The 20,724-nt window shown below is 48.4% G+C and overlaps 1 protein-coding gene across 1 annotated transcript in view; it reads left to right on the top strand.

The window, feature by feature from the left end:
* The first annotated feature begins 14,485 nt into the window (after window positions 1–14,485).
* Window positions 14,486–20,724, top strand: part of PKD2L1 (polycystin 2 like 1, transient receptor potential cation channel) — a 50,822-nt gene continuing 44,583 nt past the window's right edge. Inside the window, exon 1 of the mRNA XM_081913575.1 lies at window positions 14,486–15,058. Within this exon, the coding sequence (XP_081769701.1) occupies window positions 14,650–15,058 (409 nt within the window). The 5' untranslated portion in view covers window positions 14,486–14,649. The remainder of the gene's footprint in view (window positions 15,059–20,724) is intronic.

Genomic DNA, 20,724 nt, shown 5'->3' on the forward strand with positions numbered 1-20,724 from the left:
TTGCAACCAATTGTTCTTCCTTCCTTGGTCCTCTCAAAACAGAGTCTACTTGCCAGGTCTCCTTTTTCTGCGAGCAGGCACAGCGATTGCATAGCCTCCAACATTTCTCCGATGAAAATAAGGATGTCCTGTTCCATAATGATAATTTTACTATTCACACCCCACACATCTTACTGGGTTGCTCCAGCCACTCTGGGGAGCTTCCAACATATTGTTGTCGTTTAGTCGTGTCCAACTCTTTGTGACCCCATCGACCAGAGCATGCCAGGCACTCCTGTCTTCCACTGCCTCCTGCAGTTTGGTCAAACTCATGCTGGTAGCTTCGAGAACATTGTCCAACCATCTCGTCCTCTGTCGTCCCCTTCTCCTTGTGCTCTCAATCTTTCCCAACATCAGGGTCTTTTCCAGGGAGTCTGCTCTTCTCATGAGGTGGCCAAAGTATTGGAGCCTCATCTTCACGATCTGTCCTTCCAGTGAGCACTCGGGGCTGATTTCCTTAAGAATGTATAGGTTTGATCTTCTTGCAGTCCATGGGATACTCTAGAGTCTCCTCCAGCACCATAATTCAAAAGCATCAATTCTTCGGCGACCAGCCTTCTTTATGGTCCAGCTCTCACTTCCATACATCACTACTGGGAAAACCATAGCTTTAACTATGCGGACCTTTGTTGGCAAGGTGATGTCTCTGCTTTAACATAATAAAAGGTTAAACATTGGGGGGGGTGAATTGTGTCTGGATTTTCACTTCTTCGGAATATGGCAGCCCTATGGAATCACCAACTAGAAACCTGCTCCTTCGGGGAGAAGTTCAACTTCTCCCGGAACAGGGCAAAGCAAAGTGGGCAAGTTTGGGTGGAGGAGGGGGCGGCAGTCCCACAGATCTTCTCCATGCATCCAGCATGTTTGCCTCCAGTTCTGAAGATCTAATCAGTATAACTTGGTGCCTTGTTTTAAATACACAGTTGTTGAGTTTCAGGAAATTGAAGGAGGAGCTGCCCACTCACCTGTTCAGGCCAAAGGTTAGCCCTGGAAGGGAGGAGAGGCAAGATGACTCCTTGCTCCACCTCAACGCTGCTTTAATTATGGGGATGAAATGAGTGTTACTGGACAGGACCAGCCCAACATCTTTGCCTGCTGAGGCTAGGGCCAGCCCTGTCATGTGGCAGCATGCGGCTACTGCCTCAGGTGGCAGAAGATGGGAGGCGGGGTGGGAGCAGCAACAGATCGGAAGACTGCCTGCCTGTTTTCCTAAGCAACCGGCAGCCATTAGGAAGGTGCCGTTTCATTGCTGGTGTCAAAATAATATTTAACTCCCAACATAATGAAAGAATAATAGGAAGGTTACCTGTAACAGTGTCATGACTAGAACATTCTGTTCTAACTTCTCCGGATGTGCAGAGGACCTGACTCATGAATTCCTTTTCAAGGGATAGGAGGAGGAGAGAGAGAGAGAGAGAATATTGTAACAAAAGCTGTGAGCCACCTCCAGTCTCTGCAAGATTCCTGGGAGGTCCAGGCACTCACCCAGAGTCTGTGTTCCTTTGGAGAACTGAGACACCACGGAGACTGCTGTAGCTTTAAGAAATATGGTTTATTCACCTATTTACACCTTCAGTCTCCATGGAGGAAGTCCAGATCTTACAGCATGGCCATTTCAAGAGGGGGTTCTCCCCCACAGCAGTGCAGGCCTGAAGTCCAAGCAATCTCACCCAGCCAGCCTTCAGCCAGCCTGCACAATATGGATCCTATTCTTCCTTCCGCCTCCTTCTTCTCAGAATACCTTGCTAAAAACTCTCTTTTCCTGTCACTTCAAACACACTGCTCCATCGCCTTGGCAACATCTGTCTCCCCAGGCCAAAGGATTCCTCTCCGATGGCCCATCAACCTCTTTTGTCATGGTAACGGATTTGCTCTTCCAGCTAGGCCAACCAGGCTGGTTTGCAGAAGCCAGCCCAGGGATTCCTTGCAGTGATTCTGCAGCTTGTACTTCATTCATATCCCAATTCATCAAAATCTACCGTTTTTAAATTTCTAGGTTTTAGCGGGTGTGTGTGTGTATTCAGGCAACATTTATACAGTGGTTTTTTTCTGGGGGGACGTAGGGTTACGCATACCACCTAACATTTTTTGAATCTAACAGGAGAAGACACTAAAAAAAAAATAGTTTTCTTCTCTAGCACAGTGAATCGTCACTTCCGTTGCTACCCCCATTTCCTGTCATGGTGTTTCCTAAGTCTCAGACGGAATGAGAGTACCTGTCAGAGCTGCCTCTAGGTCCCAGCTCACAGAGGACCAACGCTAGTCAGTAATAATGTACAAAAGTCTTTATTGAAGTTCAGTTTCCATTTCCAAGCCGCAGCGTGCAGCTCTACGTCTTAGAACCTAGATCGGCGAAGCTCCGTCTGAGTCTCCACCCCCTGTACACCAGTTTAAGACTCTAGCCTTACTCCACCTCTTCCGTCGCTCTTTTCTCCTCTGGGTCCTTCTGCCCCCCGGGGTCTCCTCCTTTCTGGACTCTTCTGACGCTGATCCCCCTGACTCTTGTCCCTCCTTCCGGCGGGCTTTAGGACCTGGCTCCCTATCCGGGCTACCTGCTGTGCCGCTCGCCTGTACATTTGAACTTGGCGCGCGCGCCCAGCCTCCAACCTTCCTCTTGACCGTTTCCTCGCTCTCCGATGGAGGCGTGGCCAATCCTGACTCATCTCCTCCCGCTGGCGGTGAGCAGCCTGATCCCGATACCTGGGACTCCTCCCCCCCACTGCGCTCTGGTGGGGAAGCTGGCCCTGATTTCCAACTGCTGCTCTCTGAGTCCCCTCTGGCCCCTTCTTCCTGGGGTGTCCCCCTAGGCACCCCCTTGCTCTGACCATGGGAGCCCCTTTCTGTGAATCTTCCGATTCGCTGGAAAGACTCAGAGACCTCGGACCACTGTCATCGCTTACGCTTCCTTCGGATTCCTCCCCCTCGCTCTCCATTTCCTCCCTTTCCTTTGCCTCTGCTCCTGAGCCCCTGACAGTACCCCTAAACATTTTTTAAAGAGAAACAGCACTGTATTTTTGCCTGTTTTACAAAGCCACTTCCGAGATAAGGAGGAGGTGGGGTTGCAGGCTTCACGCCCCTTCCCCACACTCGCGGGGGCTGGCCCCAGCCCTTGCGAAAGCAGGGAATCCTCAGCTGCGTCATACTCTGTGCCAGCCAATCAGCTGGCTCCAGGGGCGTGGCCTCGCCTATTTAGGTCTGGCGCGGCCGAGGCTCCCCCTCTTTTCCTCGCTGCTGCTGACCTGGTTTCCCCTCCCTGCCCACCCTTTAGGCTAGGTCTTGACGTTGCTATGAACTGCGGATGGTCGCCGTCAAGGGGCCTGGTAGGAATTTTTCCAAATGGCAGATTGGCACCAGCCATTTGGTTTTCGCCCGCCTCGTAGCAAACCGTCACAACTCCTCGGTATTGGCGGTAGGCATTGGTGGGAGCACTGTTTATTGTTATGCAGATGAAGGGGGAAGGAGCGCCATCACCTTCCCCCAAACAAAGGGTAGTCCGGTAAAGGATTCCGGGGGGCGTGGCCTTGTCCTAAGCCTATGGAGGTGTGGGCCCAAGGCACGCCCTCACGTGGTGACCCCAGGGGGAGGTCCTAGCTGACATGCCTCAGCAAGACTCCTCCCACTGGTGGTTAACCCTTACCGGCCTTCAAGCCGGTTAGTTGTTAGGACCAATGCCTAAGCCAATACCGCTCAATGCCTGTAATCAATAAAGTTGTGGCCGAATTTGACCCATTAACTCGAATTCCTGTGTCCTGTGTCTTTATTTCCATGGGGGGAGGCGGGAACTTGCCACGAAACACCCATTGTCTCCTGGGTGCACCAGCCCTGCCCCATTGTTTCCTGGGACAGATCCTGCATGGTAGGTGTTTATTTGACGGACAGCTGTTGTATAAGGAACCTGCCACAAGAATGGGTGGGAAGGCAAACCAAGGTGAACTGCTTGCCGAAGGAACTGGAAGCAACTTCCTTACAGAGCCAGTTCTGTTACTGGTCAAATTCTCCCTGGTCTAATCTGGAATCCATTTGCTTAAATCAAAATAATTTAGATCATATCGCTTGGGTGTTGAAACTTACCGCTTATCTTATATTGTGAAACTCAGACGTCAAAAAATCCACCCACACTTTCTGTACCGGACTTCTTTTAACTTTTCACCTGGGCAGCACAGAGACTTCTTATTATGGGATTAGCACTTTGGGGCTTTTCCTATTGACTTGATGCTGCAGTGCTCAAAAGAGACATTGCAGAGCTGGGAAAGGTACAGAACAGGGCAACTGAAATGATCAAGAGTCTGCCGTATTTATGGGGAAGGGGCTTAATTTAGAAAAAAAGACAAGAAGAAGAAGAGTTTGGATTTGATATCCCGCTTTATCACTACCTGAAGGAGTCTCAAAGCGGCTAACATTCTCCTTTCCCTTCCTCCCCGACAACAAACACTCTGTGAGGTGAGTGGGGCTGAGAGACTTCAGAGAAGTGTGACTGGCTCAAGGTCACCCAGCAGCTGCATGTGGAGGAGCGGAGACGCGAACCCGGTTCCCCAGATTACGAGACTACCGCTCTTAACCACTACACCACACTGGCTCTCAGTGCAAGGCCTGATAGAGGTGTATAGAATTATGCATGGTGTGAAGAACCAAGGAAATAAGTCACTATAAAACCTTTAGAAGGCAGCCCTGCATAGGGAAGTTTTTAAATGTTTAATGTTTAATTTTGTTTTTATATATGTTGAAAACCACCCAGAATGTCTGGGGCAACTTAGTCAGATGGGTGGGATATAAATAGTAAAGTTGTTGTTGTTGTTGTTGAATTGTTCGTCCCTATCTTCATCAGAGAAATGTTGGAGGGTATGAGATAGGGAAAAGGAAGGAGCAGGACAGGAACTTAGTGATGGCACAGTGGATTGTTTCACCAATGCAAGCTGGGCAAGACACAGTTTTAATGCCTCTTGCGTTTTTTGGGGGAAAGGAGCGGGCAGGTATGGAGGACTTCCTAGTCCTGAACAGGATAGCTGTACCTCTGAAGGACCAGGTGTGCAGCCTAGGAGCATTTTGGACTCACAGCTGTCCACGGAGGCGCAGGTCAATTCTGTGTCCAGGGCAGCTGTCTACCAGCTCCATCTGGTACCCTACCTGCCTGCAGACTGTCTCGCCAGAGTGGTGCATGCTCTGGTTATCTCCCACTTGGACTACTGCAGTGCGCTCTACGTGGGGCTGCCTTTGAAGGTGACCTGGAAACTACAACTAATCCAGAATGCGGCAGCTAGACTGGTGAGTGGGAGTGGCCACCGAGACCGGTTCTGAAAGACCTACATTGGCTCCCAGTATGTTTCCGAGCACAATTCAAAGGGTTGGTGCTGAACTTTAAAGTCCTAAATGGCCTCGGCCCAGCAGGGCCATCTTTAGCATATGTGCCGCTGGGATGCAAAGGTCCACCCAGCACCCCCAAATTTAGTTTAGCCACCCCCAACTTTTATTCAGCTTTTTTGGGGGACGTGGGAATCACTCACCTGTAACAACTCGTCAGGAATATTTGACGCTATGAAATAAGAGTGGTTGGGAAGCCCAGCAAGATGGGGAGGGGGAGGGGGTGGGGATTTTGCTCCATTGCTTTTCACTGCCACCGATTGAGAGGGACCAGTATACAGTAGGTATACATTTGGCACCCCATAGAATTCAGCGCCTGCACCCCTAGGTAAAGGCGGTCCTGCAGCCCAGTATACCTGAAGGAGCATCTCCACCTCCATCGTTCAGACCAGACACTGAGGTCCAGCTCCAAGGGCCTTCTGGCAGTTCCCTCCCTGCGAGAAGTGAGGTTACAGGGAACCAGGCAGAGGGCCTTCTCGGTAGTGGCGCCCTCCCATCAGATGTCAAGAAAATAAACAACTATCTGACTTTTAGAAGACATCTGAAGGCAACCCTGTTTAGGGAAGTTTTTAATGTTTGAAGTTTTATTCTGTTTTTAGTGTTCTGTTGGGAGCCAGATGGGCGGGGTATGAATAATAAATTATGTTGTTGCTATTGCTGTTGCTGTTGCTGTTGCTGTTGTCCCTTGCCAATAAGCATTTTCCATTTTGGATGGTACCTGTCAGTCTGCAGTGGAGGAAGAACACATTAGATTTTATTCAGGTGCTTAAAAAGAGGGAGGTGGTACTGCAGGTACTGTGTCCCCGCAGAGTGTTTACAAGCATAAATTCACATCTGGAACATTGAGGCAGGGAGCGGTGGAAGTTGAATGGGGAAATGGCTGCCTGGGAAATGGCTTTTCTATATATGAAAAATAAAACAAAAACAATATCTGAAAACTGTGCTCTTTTACAATCAGCTTCTTTCAGGGGAGAATGTCGTTCTGATTCCTCTGGCCAACCCCAGGCAGACTGGAAGATTCATTGTCAAAATTATGCAGAGTTAAGATTGTCTACCTACAATGGCACTTCAAAACATAGCAGCAGGGAAGGTTCTGACTATCCTGGGAAATATTTTCTGGCTAGTCACGGAAAGGGCCATTAAGAACGGATTTGTAGGTACCTCATGCTCTCGCCAGTTCCTAGCTAGGTATTTTTAGTTCAGTTGGTACACACCCAATGGTTCCCACACAGGACCTGATCTCTGGCCCGATTTATGGGCCTAGCTAAGTTCAAAGCCACAAGCACCCACACAAATTTCACCTGTGCACTTCTCTCACGCTCTGAGGCCAAGTTTTCACAAACATCATTTGAGATGGTAAAACTGTTAACAGGTTGTACTTCCAGCTCCATGGGCCACACATTAATTAAGCCCTTCTCATAGAAAACTAACACATCAGGAAGAAAGCTATACCCTTCTCCCTGACATCTAGTCTTCTATGTGCAAGGAATTTCAAATAATAATTATTTTAATCTGCAGGAGCATTAAATAATGTGAGCCTCTGTTATCCCCTGCCTTATCTTGCTACAACTTGGGCTAGAATAACACAAAATCTGGGGACTGTGTTTGGAATGCCGGGGGTCTTGAAGTAAATAAATCCATGAATCTGCAGAAACAGGTAGGATCGGGATTAAGAGTCCCTCTGTGTCTCCCAAAAGTCACATCAGAAGAAACAGCTGTTGCACAAGGATAAGGAGGATAAATAGAACTGTTTGCAGGTGAAGTTAGCAAAGCGAAATACTTTGCTGCCACCTGCTGGCAATAATTCTGTTTACTTGATATAGTGTGGACATTTGGGTTTTCCTCTACATGGGAGTTTAACGTGGATTTGAAGATGCTTGCGTCTCAAACTGATAGCTGCCCCACCCCCAATTAATTCAGATTTTCCTGGTCCGCAGATAATCCAATAAGGGAAGACAATCCAATATATGTTATCTGAACATGTATGCACTGAAGCACATGGCGCGTGGGGTTATGTTTTACCTGTGCAGTGACATTTCCCTGGGTGCCATCAAGGTAAAGGTAAAGGGACCCCTGACCATTAGGTCCAGTTGTGACCGACTCTGGGGTTGTGGCGCTCATCTCACTTTATTGGCCGAGGGAGCCGGCGTACAGCTTCCAGGTCACGTGGCCAGCATGACTAAGCCACTTCTGGCGAACCAACACCGTTTACCTTCCCGCCGGAGCAGTACCTATTTATCTACTTGCACTTTGATGTGCTTTTGAACTGCTAGGTTGGCAGGAGCTGGGACCGAGCAACGGGAGCTCACCCAGTTGCAGGGATTCGAACTGCTGACCTTCTGATCAGCAAGTCCTAGGCTTTGTGGTTTAACCCACAGCACCACCCACATCCCTTGCCATCAAGGTAGTGCCACTCTGTTTTGCCTTGGTCAAGCCACACCTGAAATGCTGTGTCCAATTCTGGGCACCATAATTTAAGAAGGATGTCGACAAGCTGGAACAAGGGGAACCAAGATGATTGAGGGTCTGCCAACAAAGCCTTATGAAGAACGGTTGAAAGAGCTGGGTATGTTTAGCCTGGAAAAGAGACTGAGTGGAGATATGATAGCCATCTTCAGATATCTCAAGGGCTGTCGTGTGGAGGACGAAACAAGCTTGATTTCTTCTGCTCTGGAGGGTAGGACCCGAAAGCTACAAGAAAGGAGATTCCAACTAAATATGAGGAAGAACATTCTGACAGTAAGTGTTGTTTGGCAGTGGAACTGTCTCTCACAGGAGGTCGTGGACTTTCCTTCCTTGGAGACTTGAAGCTACAGGAAAGTTTTCCACTCAAAAATAGCAGCCACCGTCTAATCCCCCTGTAAACGAATCACAAGGAACGCTAAATAAACAGGTTATTTGGAAGTGATCAAAGTTTACAGAACAGAGCTACTGCCTTTGCCAACACACACACACTTGTTGCAAGCAGAAGCTGACATGCGAAAGTACTAATATAGGCATGATAACCGAGGTACCATGAGGAATTTTATTGTGCCAACTTGTTTGGCACAAAAATAACAGGCGAGGGAGGAAGAGAGAACTCTATGTACCTGGCGGTTACGTGTATTGGACAGCCTTCAGTCATCAGCAAAACCATTTGCTCACTACGTCGTAAAACCTAAGAGAATGGTGAAGACAGCAGCCATTTTGACGCCATCACTGATTTTGGGTGGGATTCAACCGCATACCAGCAAAGTCAGATTCCACAACAAACCCACCTCCCAAGGAAACCAGACTTTTTGCAGACCTTTTTGTGGACCGGTGGCGGACCTTGACACCTCAAATTTCAGTGGTGCCCTGTTTGATGCCAAAATCCAGAACCCCAAATGTCTTCTGCTGCCACGAGCCAGCTGACTCTCAAAGTAGCGCAGCAGCAGAAGACTCTTTCCTTGAAGTGTGCAGTACAGTGGTACCTCAGGGTACAGACGCTTCAGGTTACAGACTCCGCTAACCCAGAAATAGTACCTCGGGTTAAGAACTTTGCTTCAGGATGAAAACAGAAATCGCGTGGTGGCGGCGCAGCAGCAGCACGAGGACCCATTAGCTAAAGTGGCACCTCAGGTTAAGAACAGTTTCAGGTTAAGAACAGACCTCCAGAACGAATTAAGTTCTTAACCCAAGGTACCACTGTATAATTTAACTTTGAAACTGGCATAGCTGAGACATTACCCTAACACAGAACTGAACCTCAACGTTTAGCAATATTTCTTCTCTACCTTCCTGTTCAGTTCTGATCCAGACATTAACTTAACATGATTTAATAGCTGGCTCAGTTACTTTGAACATATTCAGATACACATTGGTGTCATTAGCCATTATTCTTGTGGATTTCAGTCCAGTGGGAATGACTGTAATGATGAATATTTAACTAGAGAACTTTTTTAATTCCTAAAACATGCGGACAGATCCAAAGGACCATGTTTCTTCTGCCATTTCACTCCAACTGGTCCTAAAAGGACTCCTCCCTGAACAGGGTTTGTTGAAGCCTGAGAACTTGCAGTTGGAAGGGGAAATTGTAGAAGCCCACATAATTGCTTAGGTGACCATTGGATCTTGGTGATCATTGGATCTTGGCTGTTTTCACACACTAATACCTCATCCTGTAGAATTCCATCTATCCTATTTTATCTGGAGAATCAGAATGGACTTCAGGAGACGCTTTTTCTGAGCGGCCTGAGCAGTGAACAACGTTATAGTTAACTGTTGTTGCTTGTCTTCACTTCTCCCACCCCACCGCTCGGCTCAGAGTTGCGAAGAATATTCTTACGTTATGAGCGGTCCGTGTCGCCGTTAAGAGAAAGAGGTCGGAATAGGCCAACGGATATGTGGACTGTCCCTGGATCAAATGACTTTTCTTCTCTAAGTTCTCAAAGTTCTTAACCTAGCTCAAGGTTGTCATCTGAACTAGACAGATGTTTAACTGACTGCCGGTCCATTATTTGAAAAATAAGATTTTAGCGTCGTGGGTGGCGCTGTGGGTTAAACCACAGAGCCTAGGACTTGCCGATCAGAAGGTCCCCGCGACGGGGTGAGCTCCTGTTGCTCAGTCCCTGCTCCTGCCAACCTAGCAGTTCGAAAGCTCGCCAAAGTGCAAGTAGATAAATAGGTACCACTCCAGCGGGAAGGTAAACGGCATTTCTGTGCCCTGCTATGGTTTGCCAGAAGGGGCTTAGTCATGCTGGCCACATGACCCAGGAGCTGTATGCCGGTTCCATCAGCCAATAAAGTGAGATGAGCACCGCAACCCCAGAGTCGGTCACGACTGGACCTAATGGTCAGGGGTCCCTTTACCTTTTACCTGCCCACAAATGGCAACTAGACATTCTATTTTGGCTACTGCAACTTTGGTTTAAGGAGCCGTTTGATGCCTAGCTTAGAGGTCTGAGTTTCTAACGTTGCACATGGCTTAGTGTTAGAGCACCTGCCAGGCATGCAGAAGGCCACTTCGTATCTCCAGGAAAGTCTGGGAGAAACACATGTCTGAAACCCTGGAGAAATTCTCCCTGTCTGTGCAGGCAATACTGGCCTAGATGGCAGCTTCCTCTGTTCTTGAGAGTTTTAACAAAGTTCTGCACAGGAAACACTGTGGACAGTCAAAAGCGCTATACAAATGTGGAGAATTCTTATGACTAGTGAGAGAGTCCTTGACATGCTGAATGCAAAGAAACCAGAGAGTCCTTAACATGCATGATGCAAAGAAACCAGATCTGCAAGCTCCCCAGGAACAAGCTGCTTCCTGTGGCTAGGATGTGCTGGGCGTTCCCTCTCATGTGCAGTCTGGTACGTGGGCGGCACTGTGGTCTAAACCACTGAGCCTATTGGGCTTGCCAATAGGAAGGTCAGCAGTTCGAATCCACTCAACGGGGGTGAGCTCCCGTTGCTTTCTCCCAGTTCCTGCCAACGTAGCAGTTAAAAAGCATACCAGCACAAGTAGATAAATATGTACCACTGTGGCAGGAAGGTAAATGGAATTTCCATGCGCTCTGGCTTCCATCACAGCCATTGAGCCAGAAGTGGTTTAGTCATGTTGGGCACATGACCCGGAAAAGCTGTCTGTGGACCAATGCTGGCTTCCTTGGCCTGGAAGCGGAGATGAGTGCTGCACCCCATAATTGAATTCAACTGGATTTAACCATCCGGGTGTCCTTTACTTCTCATGTCCATTGCCACATCTCAGTCCCTCTTGGCGTTTGGAAAACAAGTAGCCAGGATTCCAGCCTTTCATTGGTTTCCTAACTAAGCCCATAGGATTTCTTGGAGGCAATGCACAAAACTGTCTTGTGATATCTTACGTAAGGCAGATCTTCTTTTATGCCCTGAGCTAATGGCCCATCAGCGCTTTCACCTTTTGCCCAATAAATCAATGCCAGCGTTTTGAGATTCTCCTTTGTGGCCACCGACTGAGATGCTATCCTTCCCCCCCCTTTTTTAACAGGTGCGCTGTTTAATTCCACAGCTTACAAAGAATAAGAAGGTCTGCCTGCCTCAAAATATAGACAATAATGTGGGTGGCGTGGGGGGGCAGGGCTGAGGGGCTCCTTCCTAAACTCTGCCACGGTGGTCAGAGCAATCTCATGATTGCTCAAACAAGTTCATTCAGAGTAGGAAAACTGCTGCCATAACACAGGGGCAGCAAATCTCAGTGTATATCTTTATCCCCCACTTCTTCCTGATGGAACACCCCTTCTTCCCTGACGGGGAGGGAAGTGTCATGTTCTGATTTGCCTCAGGTGCCAAAATGTCTTGTGCGCCTCCTTGACATCAGATGTCAAGGAGATGAGCAACAATACAACATTCAGAAGAAATCTGGAGGCAGCCCTGTATGGGAAAGTTTTTAATGCTTAATTATGTTTTTGTATATGCTGGAAGCTGCCCAGAATGGCTGGGGCAACCCAGTCAGATGGGCAAGGTACAAATAATAAAATAATTATTATCATTATTAGCAGGGCTCCCCCCCCCAGCCAGAACTCACTGCAATTCGGTTCTGGCACCTCTCAGGTGGGTACCATTGCCACTATAAGAGAACAACGAAGGCATTCATGGTGAAGAAGAAGAAGAGTTTGGATTTGATATCCTGCTTTATCACTACCCAAAGAAGTCTCAAAGCGGCTAACAATCTCCTTTCCCTTCCTCCCCCACAACAAACACTCTGTGAGGTGAGTGGGGCTGAGAGACTTCAGAGAAGTGTGACTAGCCCAAGGTCACCCAGCAGCTGCGTGTGGAGGAGCGGAGACTCGAACACGGTTCCCCAGATTACGAATGTACTGCTCTTAACCACTACACCACACTGCACCTCCTTTTCTAGAAAAATAGCACCCACACCATGTATCGTGGTGGCCCTTTTAATACAGCAATGCTGTCTAAGTCTGCTCTCATACTATGACTCTCAGCCTTTAACCCTGTCCTGGAAGACTCCCCTTCTCCTGACCCACCCACCCCGGTCACCCAAGCCCCCTGTTTCTAGCACCTCCCAGCTCGTCCCTTCAACAGACTGCTCTTGGGTGCCCCACTATCAGGATCTGGGATCTAAGTTATTAGCAAAATTACTAATATAGGCATGATAACCGAGGTACCATGAGGAATTTTATTGTGCCAACCTGTTTGGCACAAAAATAACAGGCGGAGGAGGAAGAGAGGACTCTATGTACCTGGCGGTTACGTGTATTGGACAGCCTTCAGTCATCAGCAAAACCATTTGCTCTCTACGTCGTAAAACTTAAGAGAATGGTGAAGACAGCAGCCATTTTCACGCCATCACTGATTTTGGGTGGGATTCAACCGCATACCAGCAAAGTCAGATTCCCCAACAAACCCACCTCCCAAGAAAACCAGACTTTTTGCAGACTTTTTTTGTGGATCGGTGGCGGACCTTGACACCTCACATTTCAGTGGTGGGCTGTTTGATGCCAAAATCCAGAACCCCAAACGTCTTCTGCTGCCACGAGCCAGCTGGCTCGCAAAATAGCGCAGCAGCAGCAGAAGAAGAAAAGTTTGGATTTGATATCCCGCTTTATCGCTACCCAAAGGAGTCTCAAAGCGGCTAACATTCTCCTTTCCCTTCCTCCCCCACAACAAACACTCTGTGAGGTGAGTGAGGCTGAGAGACTTCAGAGAAGTGTGACTAGCCCAAGGTCACCCAGCAGCTGCATGTGGAGGAGCGGGGAAGTGAACCCGGTTCACCAGATTACGAGTCTACTGCTCTTAACCATTACACCACACTGGCTCTCCTACCGCTCTTTCCTTGTACAGTATAATTTAACTTGAAACTGGCATAGCTGAGACCTTACCCTAACACAGAACTGAACCTCAGTGTTTAGCAGTATTTCTTCTCTCTCATCCTGTTCAGCTCTGATCCAGACATTAACCTAACATGATTTAATAACTGGCTCAGTTACTTTGAACATATTCCGATACACATTGTGTGCAGATTGATCCACAGACTGCTCTTTGGTGTCCCACCTTCAGGATCCAGGATGATCTAAGTCATCTTCTTCAGGGCCCTCCCTGGGGGGCTCTTGGGCACTCTTCCTCATCCAGCCAGTCCCTGACACTCTCCTAGTGCTGCCACTAGCAGGAAGATGCTTTGAAGGAGGAGTTCTTCCGACTTTTCATGTCCGACTTTTCGTGACCCCCTGGACCAGAGCACGCCAGGCACTCCTGTCTTCCGCTGCCTCCCGCAGTTTGGTCAAACTCATGTTCGTAGCTTCGAGAACACTGTCCAACCATCTCGTCCTCTGTCGTCCCCTTCTCCTTGTGCCCTCCATCTTTCCCAACATCAGGGTCTTTCCCAAGGAGTCTTCTCTTCTCATGAGGTGGCCAAAGTAATGGAGTCTCAGCTTCAGGATCTGTCCTTCCAGTGAGCACTCAGGGCTGATTTCCTTCAGAATGGAGAGGTTTGATCTTCTTCTCTCAAGAGTCTCCTCTGGCACCATAACTCAAAAGCATCAATTCTTCGGCGATCAGCCTTCTTTATGGTCCAGCTCTCACTTCCACACATCACTACTGGGAAAACCAGAGCTTTGACTAAAGGGACCTTTGTTGGCAAGGTGATGTCTCTGCTTTTTAAGATGCTGTCTAGGTTTGTCATTGCTTTTTCCCCGAGAAGCTCCGTGCTTTGCCTCTGTACTTTTTGGACATTGGTGGGGCCAGCCCACACTCCCAAAATATTGGGGGCACGCTAAAGGGCTTGTCCCCCAGGAACTGCCACCCTTGATCCTACAATTGGCCTGTGTGTGGATTTTATATGGCTGGTTAGATCCTGTTTCCAGGTTGCCATTTTGAATGCAGGAGTTCTGAAAGGCCCCAGTTCAAAGAAAACAAGTCGACGTTTTGATTTACAGACCTCAAACGCTCTGCTGGCGCAGCTCTATTTAAAAACCAGCACATTTGGGGATCTGCCAGGTGTCACTCACCATTATCGGCAACCCAAGGTGTCCAATGAACACCCGGCCTTTTCTTGCCTCCCTCCTTCCCTGGAAGCCAGGTCAAATCAGCCAATATCTTTGCTGTCTTCTGTCTCCCCACCTCATGCTGGTTTTCATGGCTGTTGTTCACAGCGAGGAAGAGATCCTCCCCTGGGTGTAGCTGTGCTCGGCGAAGAATAGACCTTGCGGTTGTCCCAACAATGGTCTCTGCCTCTATTCTGTACCTGTCACCCAATGAATCAGTATAAAAGAAGGAGGCCGTTCAGCAGCTGAGTGCAGAACAGAACCTATGCTCTCCCTATTGCTGACTGAAAAACACAGAGTTTTTCTCCTCTGTGTTCCTCCAAACAAACCGGCAACTGAACTAAACAGAAACTTCAGCTTGGTTTGCCTAGCCATGAGCTCTTCCCACCTGAACAACCGAGCTGAGAGCCATTTCCAAGCCCGAGAAGAGCACGAATTGGAAACTCTGGGGAATAAGGCGTGGGACAACCCTGTTTATAACGGGTCGCCTTCCTCTTCCCTGAAGATCAGGGCCATCTACAATCCCAAATCCATCTTGGAAAATCCCTATGAGAATATTGAGAAGCTGACCGACTCCCTGCCCTACCAGAAGGAGAGAGAGAAAGATGAGATGAGAGTGGGCAGGAAGAAGCCATTCTCTGCGTGCTGCTTCTATATCTGCAAAGGCATCCGAGGTAACAGGGTGGTTGGTGGAAGCGATGGCGAGGCTTGGTTTCTAGGCTCAGGAGAGGGCCAGCGATTCACGGCAACTCCACCTCCATGCAGGAGGGAAGCAGGAATGGTAACTTTTGCACAGTGATTGCTGCGGAAGTGGTTTGCAGCAAAACAGCTGCGCCTAGCACTTCTCTGTGCTGCATCGGCCGTGTTGTTTGATTAACAGGATGAAAAGCAGGGATAGAGAGACAGGAAACGAGAACAGGGGTTATCGGAAAGCCTTTTCCAGCTGGAGAGCTTGAACCTCAGAGTTCGCAACTGCTGAACTCGTAGAGGGGATGCAGTGCCAGTGCAATTTCCCTGAGCTCCAAACATATTATTACTACTAGTAATCAAATTTAATTAATTAAATTTTTATAACACCCTTTATCCAAGGATCACAGGGCAGTTAGACCGAACATTGCGTGTAGAAAAATAGGATAATATCGAAGATGCTTACATGACCATGGATAGCCATACAGCTTGGAGCTGGAATGGCCTTTATACATTTTTGCAATGACTTGAGAATGAATTATGTATTTATTGCTGCTGCTGCTGCTTCTTTTTAATGGGGTGCTTGTGTTCTGTCCTGAATGTTGATAGAGGATTGTTACAATAACAGGAGAAGTTGGTTAAAAACTGGAAGGCAGGGGGGAACTTTTTGAAAGTTCAATGGAAGTGTTTCTTTGAAACTAAGAGGGATACTTGTATCACCCCCTCCTCCATAAACACAGCCATCACTCTGATCCCACGATCTGCTACATGTGAGGTGGTCACAATGTTGTTGTATTTGCTTTCTCTTTATAAAGTGTAGCTTGACTCACTTGTCTGAGCTTATACTCTCTTGGCACTTTTTTTTGGTGGGGAGGCCCTGTGTACCTTTAAAGCACATTATTTCCCCTCAAAGAATTCTGGGCACTGTGAGTGGTTAAGAGTTGCTGTGGATTTGAACTCGGTGAGAGTTAAATAGCAGTGCCCTAAATTCTTGGAGCGCAAAAATGTGTTTTGAAAGGGATTTAAAGCTGTGTACACAGCCTTTGGTGGGTCTGGGGTAATCCAGCCAGATGGGTGGGGTGTAAATAATAACATTATTATTATTATTACAGGGCAGCTACTCTATGTTTGCTGCCATGCCAAGTCTTGAACTAGCATTGCAGAATCCCTGGTTCATATCGCATGCAGCTATGAAGCTCATTGGGTAAGCTAATCCTGGGGTCCCCACAGTGGCAGTCGTGGGCATTTGTGGTATGCCCAACAAGATTCCCTGATCCTCCCCATTTCTTTTATTATTTTTCGATCCACCTTGGGTTGCTTGGGTTTGGGGAGATCTCTGTTTCCCCTTTCTTCATGGGGTGGTTCTGAACACCACCAGTTTTTCGTCTGTTAAATGAGCATTGTGTGGTGACTTGGAGTTCCTTAGATTTACATACATGCCCCTGTCTCTCCCCTCACCCCAAGGTTAAATAGTGCTGTTTCTCAGCCTTTGCTATCTCACAGAAAGGTAACAGGGGAAGAGAGGTGTACAGTGGTACCTCGGGTTACATACACTTCAGGTTACATACGCTTCAGGTTACAGACTCCACTAACCCAGAAATAGTACCTCGGGTTAAGAACTTTGCTTCAGGATGAGAACAGAAATCGTGCTCCGGCGGTGCGGTGGCAGCAGGAGGCCCCATTAGCTAAAGTGGTGCTTCAGGTTAAGAACGGACCTCCGGAACGAATTAAGTACTTAACCCGAGGTACCACTGTATATGCTGCCTTGCACTCCTGGAAGGAAATGCAGGATATAAATGTAATAAAATACACGATCTCTGGAGGGCTCTGCTGGTTTCCCACACTGCTAGGGAAATTGCTCGCTGTGTTGCAAGACTGAGGGGCCTGGGTGATAACACCCTTTGCAGTTACTAGGCAATTTAAAGGCACTCAGAAGCCAGTTTCAGATTTGCCATGGAACATAGCAAAACAGGGCTGTCTCATGAACCTAGCTAGCATGGGCGTAGTGATAAGTATCCTTGCCTGTCAGACAGGAGACCGGAGTTCGATTCCCCGATGGGGAGCCATGGACGCGGGTGGCACTGTGGTCTAAACCACTGAACCTCTTGGGCTTGCCAATCAGAAGGTTGGCAGTTCGAATCCCCAGGACGGAGTGAGCTTCTGTTGCTCTGTCCCAGCTCCTCCCAACCTAGCATTTGAAAGCGCACCAGTGCAAGTAGATAAATAGGTACCGCTGTGCCACAAAGGTAAACAACGTTTCTGTGCACTCTGGTTTCCGTCATGGTGTCCATTGCCCCAGAAGCGGTTTAGTCCTGCTGGCCACATAACCTGGAATGCTGTCTGTGGACAAACACCGGCTCCCTCAACCTGAAAGCGAGATGTGTGCCGCAACCCCAGAATCGCCTTTGACTGGACTTAACCATCCAGGGGTCCTTTACCTTTACCTAGAAGAGTTGGTCATGGAACCAGCAAGGGGTGGTGACGCTGAAGTTAGTTTTAAGTGCCACCCAAGACTAACTGGGAACCACAGTGCTGTCAAATTCAGGGGTACAGCATGGGGAGTACCGGGGGGGCGTGCCCCAGGCACACAATTTTTGAGGGGGTGTAAAGGAGGCACCCCCATGCAGGTGATCCCAAGCCTGGTGCTCCTCTCTGTCCGTCAAGGGCCATGTTGGGCAGCTGGGCTCCTTCCTGCAAGAGCAGGCAGGCGGCTCAGCGTGGCCCCATTTTGCTCCAGTGGAGTTGGGGTCACTCTGGTGGCAAAGGTTGGGCTGAGACCCCCCCCCATGCCAGGTGAACATGCATGCCCACCCGAGCGCCAAAAATTGATGCTACGCCGCTGATTAGATTCAATATATACAGTGGTACCTCTGGTTATGTACTTAATTCGTTCCGGAGGTCTGTTCTTAACCTGAAACTGTTCTTAACCTGAAGCACCACTTTAGCTAATGGGGCCTCTTGCTGCCGCCGCGCAATTTCTGTTCTCATCCTGAAGCAAAGTTCTTAACCCGAGGTACTATTTCTGGGTTAGCGGAGTCCGTAACCTGAAGCGTATGTAACCCGAGGTACCACTGTATATAAAACGGACCCAACAGTCACATTTGTCTTCAAAGATGAAACATCCCAAAAGTGGGGCGCGGGCGGACCATAGCTGTCAACCTTCCCATTTTTTGTGGGAAATTCCCTTATTCCAGCACTGTTTCCCACTGCTTCCCGCTGCTATCCCAGATTGTTAGATATCCTGTAGACTGTCCCCAGGGCAGGTGAGGCTGCTGATCCCTTATTTTCAAATCTGAAAGTTGACAGCTATGGGGCAGACCGCCCCTGGCACCACTATTCCAGTAGGGTGCCATCGTGGTGCACCCCCAACACGCACTGCATACCCCTCCCCCAGGCGTGCCAAGTGCCACGCCCCCACAGGCAGCATGTCACACCCCCAGAATGCATACCTCGCCCCTGGGATAAGCGCCATGCCCCCGGGGCATGCGTCATGCCCTTGGGGGCACCAGCCACGCCCCTGCCTGCTCTCCACCCCTGGTAGCGGAGCATGCAGTTTCGCCACTGGTGGGGGGAGGGAGGGTTAAAAAAAGGAAGCAGAAATGCAAAGGGAAGAGGGTCAAGTCTCCCTAAAGTGCTCAGGAGATTTTTTTAAACCACAATATCAAAAGCTTGAATGTACGCCAAAGATGAAGGAAGCTACCCCCAAGGCCAAGAGGATACTAAAAATGAACTGGAGGAGCATGTTGCTCAAAACACAAATATCAGCATCATCAACAAACATTTAATATACTCATAGCAGGAGACTAGCAGGGCTCCCCCCCCCCCAGTTCCAGCACCTCTCAGGTGGGCGCCATTGCCATTATAAGAGAACAAGGGAGATGTTCATGGTGAGTTCCGGCACCTCTTTCTCTTGAAACTGGCTAGGAGGCAATTGGTCCTTTGAAGATGAGGGAGTCAAAGGTGTGCTCAAGGTGGATAAAGAGATTGCAGAGTGGCTGAGATGAGAAGCAGAAGTTCAGGCTCTGCCCTGGGTCCATTGGCTCACCTGCGCAACATCCAATGAGATCAGCAAAAGGGCACGCAGTCTTGTCAAATGCACCTTGCGATATGATGCAGGCTCCATTCTAGACCCAAAGCCCATTACCATTTCTGTGCCATCGCTATGTCAAATTCTGGTTAAATGGCAAATGTGCCGCTAAGGACTGTTTGGGCAGATTTTGTGTTTGTTTCCAATACAACAACTCTTACATGCCTGGTCCTGCCCAGAGATTTCAGCTGTTAAGCTGCTGGCTGGTAGGGTTGTGATGTGTCTTATCAGTGCTGCCAAATCCCCCTGCTCTGAATAGACATAGCTCAGATAAGAGACATCACCTTGCCAACAAAGGTCCGTATACTAAAAGCTATGGTTTTCCCAGTAGTGATGGATGGAAGTGAGAGCTGGACCATAAAGAAGGCTGATCGCCAAAGAATTAATGCTTTTGTATTATGGTGCTGGAGGAGACTCTAGAGAGTCTCATGGACTGCATGAAGATCAAACCTCTCCACCATTCTGAAGGAAATCAGCCCCGAGTGCTCACTGGAAGGACAGATCCTGAAGCTGAGGCTCCAATACTTTGGCCACCTCGTGAGAAGAGAAGACTCCCTGGAAAAGACCCTGATGTTGGGAAAGATGGAGGGCACAAGGAGAAGGGGACGACAGAGGACAAGATGGTTGGACAGTGTTCTCGAAGCTACCAGCATGAGTTTGACCAAACTGCGGGAGGCAGTGGAAGACAGGAGTGCCTGGCATGCTCTGGTCCAGGGGGTCATGAAGAGTCGGACACGACTAAATGACTAAACAACAAAGATAAGAGAGGGCCAATGGTAGACCCTTGAGTTTAAATGCAGGAATCCAAATCATCATCATCATCATCATCAACAACAACATATTATTATTATTATTATTATTTATACCCCACCCATCTGGCTGGTTTTACCCAGGCACTCTGGGCAGCTTCCAACAAAATATTAAAAATACAACAAAACACCAAACATTTAAAAATTTCCCTAAACAGGGCTGCCTTCAGATGTCTTCTCAAAGTCAGATAGTTGCTTATTTCCTTGACATTTGATGGGAGGGCTTTCCACAGGGCAGGTGCCACTACTGAGAAGGCCCTCTGCCTGGTTCCCTGTAACTTCACTTCAAATGAAGCCATTAGAGGCCTGGGATTAACTAATTTGTGGATAAACTGAAGAGCCAGAAGAAAATATCCCCCAGCCCACACTGAACAACTTTTTTAAAAAAACACACCATTCTGTAACATTTCAAATTTAATTTCTGAGTGGAAAAGTTTGAGTTTTGAACTTGGTTTTTGAACGTTACATCAACTGTACTATAAAACTGGAGTGCTTTGTGTTTGTTGACTTAACAGTGCTGTTGTACTGTAAAAGAAAGAAAAGTGAAAAGAAACCAGTTAAAGTCCTTCCCATGGTGGTGGTTGTTTAGTAGTTTTGTCTGACTTTTCGTGACCCCCTGGACCAGAGCATGCCAGGCACTCCTGTCTTCCACTGCCTCCTGCAGTTTGGTCAAACTCATGTTCATAGCTTCGAGAACACTGTCCAACCATCTCGTCCTCTGTCGTCCCCTTCTCCTTGTGCCCTCCATCTTTCCCAA

This window comes from Podarcis melisellensis, assembly GCF_964234715.1.
Source record: "Podarcis melisellensis genome assembly, chromosome: 5".
NCBI lineage: Eukaryota > Metazoa > Chordata > Lepidosauria > Squamata > Lacertidae > Podarcis > Podarcis melisellensis.